This window comes from Enhydra lutris, unplaced genomic scaffold, assembly GCF_002288905.1.
Source record: "Enhydra lutris kenyoni isolate GAN:26980312 unplaced genomic scaffold, ASM228890v2 scaffoldscaffold9, whole genome shotgun sequence".
Classification (NCBI taxonomy): Eukaryota; Metazoa; Chordata; class Mammalia; order Carnivora; family Mustelidae; genus Enhydra; species Enhydra lutris.
The window spans coordinates 66,298,810-66,305,421 of record NW_019154093.1 but is presented as its reverse complement, the minus strand read 5'-3'; the positions used below and the strand labels follow the sequence as shown (position 1 = coordinate 66,305,421).

At 39.2% G+C, this 6,612-nt stretch overlaps 1 protein-coding gene across 3 annotated transcripts in view; it reads left to right on the top strand.

Annotated features, from left to right (window-relative positions):
* Nucleotides 1-2,643, top strand: part of LOC111143177 (exostosin like glycosyltransferase 2) — a 20,021-nt gene extending 17,378 nt beyond the window's left edge. For all 3 annotated transcript variants that reach the window (XM_022496693.1, XM_022496694.1, XM_022496695.1), the window contains one exon: nucleotides 583-2,643. In XM_022496693.1, coding sequence (XP_022352401.1) covers nucleotides 583-1,071 — 489 coding nt within the window. In that variant the 3' untranslated portion in view covers nucleotides 1,072-2,643. The remainder of the gene's footprint in view (nucleotides 1-582) is intronic.
* The last annotated feature ends 3,969 nt before the right edge of the window (nucleotides 2,644-6,612 follow it).

The following is a 6,612-nucleotide window of genomic DNA, read 5'->3' as shown; positions in this document are numbered from 1 at the left end:
TTTTTTTTTTTTTTTTTTTTTTTTTTTTTTTTTTTTTTTTTTACTGGTATCTTTAAAAAGGAAACACCCAGGCTGAAAAGGGAGAAAAATATAACATTGTTTAAGATCAACAGTGACTTTCAGGAATATTGAAATCAACATGGAAAAACAGTAGAATCCTACCTGTAGATTCACAATTTTATATGCTCCTAAGAGATTGAAACAGGTTTTCAAAATAATTTATCTTATCTCCCATATTAAATAGCATTCATACAGTCAGCTTCTTTTAAAGCAAATTTAGAAGAACCAGACTCTTTGGTGACTAGATTTTATTAATATCAGAGAACGTTTGAATTTAGAGAACATTTGTAAGGTTAGAAATTTTGTTAGCAATTTGGGTTGCGATGGAATTTTGACCTGCAAATGTATCAGGGCATAGGTTTATGGAGTCGCCCAGAGTTCTATGAAATTGAGATGCAGAAGTCAAGAATAAAATAAAGTTGGTATATCAGTTTAATTCTCTCTGTAATAAATCATTGCCTTTCTCACCATGTCTGCTCTCAAGAAATGCCACCCTTAATTGTTCTTTTTCCACCTTTTCAGCAATTTCCTGATCAAATTGTAGGATTTGTTCCTAGAAAGCATGTCTCTACATCATCAGGTGTCTACAGTTATGGAGGGTTTGAACTGCAAACACCAGGGTTTGGAAATGGCGACCAGTACTCTATGGTGCTGATTGGAGCCTCCTTCTTCAATAGCAAATACCTTGACCTGTTTCAGAGGCAACCGGCTGCTGTTCATGCCTTGATAGATGAAATCCAGAACTGTGATGATATTGCCATGAATTTTATCATTGCCAAGAACACCGGGAAGACTTCAGGGGTATTTGTGAAACCTGTAAACATGGGCAATTTAGAAAAAGAGTCTAACGGTGGCTATCCTGGAATGTGGCATCGAGCTGAGCACTTTCTGCAGAGGTCTTACTGTATAAATAAGCTTGTTAGTATCTACGACAGCATGCCCTTAAAATACTCCAATATCATGATTTCTCAGTTTGGTTTTCCCTATGCCAACCACAAAAGTAAAATATGAAACTCAAACAAAAGCAAACCTCCAAACTGCTTAGTATTTGAGTAGCTTCTCTCTGCTGGATTGGTGTTTTGTTTCGTTTGGGGGGGTTTTGTTTTGTTTTGTTTTAAGCAACATCATGAAATTTTATCTACTACAGAAAGTCTCTGCAAAGGAAAAAAATGTACCGTGCTTCTAGGACATAAAATTCCCAGGAACTTCAAAAACCAAGAAGCTGGTACTCTCAAGATAGATCTTTTTGCAAGGAATTTTCATCCCCGGATAGAACTCCTTGGTCAGCAATTTTATTGTTTACATTCTGAGACTGTTCTCCAATTTCTTTGACTCCTGGCATTTGCCTTAAGGACCCATAGCAAGTTGTCTCCAGGATCACAAACTCCAGAAAAGCATTTCTCCACGTTCCCCTGAAGGATGATTGTTTTCATCTGAAGCCTGAAATGCACCGGCATAGAGAAAAGCCATGTGAAGGGAGAATAGTCTCAATCCCATATAATAACAAGTGGAAAACTCATGACTCTCAGTGCTTTCATTGTGGTCTTTGCAAGCAGCCCTTTTCAGCACTAACTCTGCCGGCATGGTTTTGATGCAACCATCAGGGCTTTGATTTCGTTGATAAGTCCATGGTGACTGGAAGAGTTCATTTTAGTAGCTGAAGGATGTCTAGCTGTTTGCTTGATTTTTGTGAATATTTACCGCATGCATCACAAAAAAGTGCAGCCTGTGTTTCTTATGTGCAACTTCTATGCAGCAAGGAGCAAATGTGTTACCAGATTCAGGTAGTGCATTTTGTCCCTGAATCTGACCATGAGAGTGTACATTAATTCTTATATTTCACATAAACTGTGTGTTGTTTAAGAAACTTAAAATCTTCCGAAAGAACGATTAGGAACTGACGAAAGTTACAATCCATAGTATCAAAAGATCTTTATTGTTAGGCATAGGTTACCTCATGGGTACTAAAGAGTTATGTGTATTATACACAAAGGTAATCTCTCGTATTCAGAGCTACTGCTGCTTTTTTTTTTCCCCCCAAAAAAGACTCAAGGCATTCATCATGATGATATTTTGATTACATACAGGAAAAAAATAACTGAATCGTAACTGAGGAATTTTATAGGGAGTCTGCGTCGGTAAATTAACTCGCTCACTCTGTGAATTAGTATCTGTGTTCCACATGGTGTCTGTGTTTTGTCCTTGTTTACACCAGTAGCAAGGAATACTTAATTAAGCCCATCTACTACCTTCTCCTCTTCCTTTTCCCTCTCGTCCTCCTATAATGTCATTGTATTCTCACATTTGCAAAGCTGTGAAAATATTATAATAATCATGGTTAATGTTCCAACAATGAGGTCTCGAGGTCTCTGTGCAGTTAGTGTAGTATATGTTGTTTCTTTACGTTGGCATGTGTATGTGTCTTAATGCAGTCAGATAAAGCCAGTAGAACCCAGAACCTCACTAAAAACCTATAATGTTCACTATCTGCTTTGGCCAACCTTGGTAGTGATTTTTTGCCTCTTGGAATTCACCTGGGAGATAAATAAAATAAACTTCTACCATGCAGATGTTCTCTTAATTAAGCAGACTCACATTTTTGTTGTCCGTATTTTTACAAATTTCTAAATACTCTAATCTATTGCTCAGGGTAAAGCAGAGGCATTGGCTACATTCCCCAGGAGGAAATTCTCCAGTGGGAAAATATTCCCAGATTTTATTTCCCATTTTGTATTCTCAAACTTGTCTTAAGCACCACATAAGTTAATCGTATCATGTTTTCAGACATAGAGCAAATATGATCACAAAGTGAAGTTCGGTCTGTGACACAGAGAACTTTGCATTGTGGCTTTGATTCTACTGAAACTCTTCCTCTGCATGCCTCTTGTTCTTGCTCCAAGTGATTGGGAGAAGAGATGATGCTCAGGTTTGAAACTGCACGAGGAAAGCAATGTAGCTTAGAGGCTAGATGTGCCAGGGGAGTATCTGGACTCAAATCCTTCCTAGATCTCACATTTACTTAACTTCTTGGAGCATTGGTTTCCTCATCTGCAAAAAATGCGAGTCCTATCTATGTGGGGGTTTGCTTTAAGAAGTAAAGGGCAGGGATGCCTGGGTGGCTCAGTGGGTTAAGCCGCTGCCTTTGGCTTGGGTCATGATCTCAGGGTCCTGGGATCGAGTTCCGCATCGGGCTCTCAGCTCAGCAGGGAGCCTGCTTCCCTCTCCCTCTGCCTGCCTCTCTGCCTACTTGTGATCTCTGTCAAGTAAATAAATAAAACCTTAAAAAAAAAAAGAAGTAAAGGGGATAACATTTCAACGTAGCACAATGCCTTGCCCATTTTAATGGCCAATAAATGAAAGCCTTTGGGGTAAGTTTTGCTAATAAGTGCAGTTAATTCTACAACTCAGCACCTAGGTATTAGAAAGCCCCTAGGCCCACCAGGTGAGATATTCAAGAAATTATTCCTGTATAACAATGGGCAGAGAACCACGGCAATTTTCAGGTCATTTTCTTTATTTCAAATGCTCCTCTTCTTCAAATGCTCCTCTTCTTAAAACTGTAGCAATTTTGGCTTATTCAGAACAGCATAAAGAAGAAATGAGGGGCGCCTGGGTGGCTCAGTGGGTTAAGCTGCTGCCTTCGGCTCAGGTCATGATCCCAGGTCCTGGGTTCAAGCCCCACATCGGGCTTTCTGCTCAGCAGGGAGCCTGCTTCCTCCTCTCTCTCTGCCTGCCTCTCTGCCTACTTGTGATTTCTCTCTGTCAAATAAATAAATAAAATCTTTAAAAAAAAAAAAAAAAGAAGAAATGAGAAGTGCCCCACCACACTAATAATAGCTAAGCACATCTGTATCTATTCCTCCTGCCTTTCCAAGGCAAATATTTTAATAGAATGATTTATTTGGTATTTCATTGGATAGATAAACTCTGATTTATATAATTAATCCTACTACCATTTTGTTTGATTTCTTACTATCAGGACAACATTGGGTAAGTGCCCTTCCTTGCCTTTGAGCACATCTATAATGATTCCTTTATAGTAAGACCAAGAACTTCAATACCTGGACCTATATACGTGTGTTTTTAGAGTTTTTGATACATATTGCTATATGCCTCCAGAAGCATTCCTTAGCTGCACTATTAGTATCACATCTGAGGGCACCTGTTTCCCATCGGACTTCCCAACATTGTATATTTAAAGTTTTCTTTCCTTTTTCCATGTACAAAATTCGCAAAGGTGGCAGGATCTGGAAGGACTTTGGCTGTGTCTAGAACTCTGTTAAGAAGGCTGAAAAACAGGAAGCCCAACTGTCAAAAGATTCAAAGGCAGTGTAAGCTTTAGGAAGCTTTTGAAATGCTTCTAGAAACTCTTTGTTCCCAGGCTTGAAATACAGGCAATGAACTGCTGACCCTTTGCTTGTCCCAGCAATAACAAAATTGGGGGGCAGGGGGCGCCTGGCTGGCTCAGTCGGTTAAGAGTTCAACTTTTGGTTTCCACTCAGGTCATGATCTCATGGGTCGTGGGACTGAGTCCCCTGGGGGGCTCCATGCTCAGCATAGAGCCTGCTTGGGATTCTTTCTTCTCTCCCTCTGCCTTGCACCCCTACCTCCCAATAAATAAATAGATCTGAGGAAAAAAATGCTCCTATTCATTCTGCTTGGAAAGACCCAAGACCTTGACTCAAAGATGGGTGTGCCTGCTTCTTTTTGTGCGCTTACATGCTCTGTGGGATGCAGGGGAGAGCAGGAGGTAGAAGAAGTCAGGAGGAGGAGTTGGAGTGGAGGGCTATGCTATGATGGAGGAGAGTTGGGGAGGTGCCAAGTCTCACTGGCTGCTAGGGCTTCAGTGGTGAGATGTGATCATCCCTTACCCCATGCTATGTCATAAACCAGTGTTTGGTGTCCTGCTAGGGATCTCCCAACTTTGCACTCTCTCTCTCTCTCTCTCTCTCTACTCCCTTCCTCCTCACTTCCCATTCCTCCTTCTTTCATGAAGGTTCTCTCAATATAAGACCCAAAAATACACTTACTGTAGATGAAATAAAAAGAACATTTCATACATTGGAGACATGCACTGAGTCCTGGCTCCACTTAATTTCCTTCTCTGGAGAATGGGGATGAAAATACCTGCCTGAAAACTTCCCTGGTTGCTTTTTGTTTCAAAGAGCATAATGTGTAGAGAGAACTTTGTAGCATCAGGAAAGCACAAAATTTTTTTCAAAGCCATTACAGATAAAGAAAGAGCAGCTTGGCCAAGAGTTAAAGAAACTTGGTCGTGAGTTAGGAGCTGTGTCAAAATTATACCTTGGAGCATAAAGAAGCAAGAATGAATATGCAAGTACTAAAAACAATTTAAGGAACACACTTTATTAACTCTGGCTCAGAATGGAATATTCAAATTAAGTGTTTATCTAAACTAGAGATGACTCAAGGCTTCTTCTCTTTTTATATGTCAATATTTTATTTAAAAAGAAAAAGAATCAAATTCTCGGTCAGAATATTTTAAGTAGTTTACAAAAATAAACCTGAGGGAAACAGCTTTAATTTACAACAGTGGTTTTTAACTTGGACTGATTGATTGAACTTGGGTTCACACAGCAAGGTCTGGAGACATTTTGGTTATTACAATTGGGGGCATGCTACTGGCTTAGAATAGAGCAGCCCCCCAACACAAAGAATTAAGCATCCCAAAATGTCAGTAGTGCTGAAGTTGAGGAAAACATGCTTGACATTATATTATAGAATACATGGGTGGTAATTTATCTATATAGTGCATACTTTACTGCAATGCAAGTTGCACTGCCAAAGTTTTATCCCATATATTAGTGCCTATTATATGGGACAGAAAACTAAAGGGAGAGGGTAAGAAATCTGGTGCATAATTCTGTTACCCCAAATCTGATCAAAGAGCCAGAAATTTTTCTAGTTCAGGTTTATTCCTACCTTTTTTTTTTTTTCTTTCTCTCCCCAACCCCCAAATCTGTATGTCTTTATTTTCACATCTGAAGAAATAGAGCTTCATTTTCTGGGAAGGACCCAGGATAGATACCTATTTCTGAATCACTACTGAGCAATATTACATAATACAGTGTATATTTTAATAACATCTCTATTTAGAGAAAGTCAGGATGACTGACTTAATGTAAGCTAAATATAAATTCTCAAATTATCATATTTGAGTGCTAAAGTATTTTTGGTTTAAGCAATAAACTTAATAAACAGCTGGGGAAAACAATTTATACAGGAAAGAATGATTCAATGGGAGAATTAGGAAACATTTTTCTCCTATCAGCTAGGTAACGATTTAGGTTATGTAAATTTAACTGGGTCTCAGTTTTCGAATCTACAAAAGAGGGAAATGAACTAAATGATTAGTAAATTTCTTAACAGCTGTAAAATTTGGTGACCCTAAATCAGTGTTGAATTGGTAGGTTTTAAAGGGACGAGGTTAGGGGCATTGAGTGGCTCAGTCAGTTAAGCATCCAGCTCTTGGTTTCCATTCAGGTCACGATCTCAGGGTCATGGCCTCAGAGTGGTGGGATCAAGCCCTGA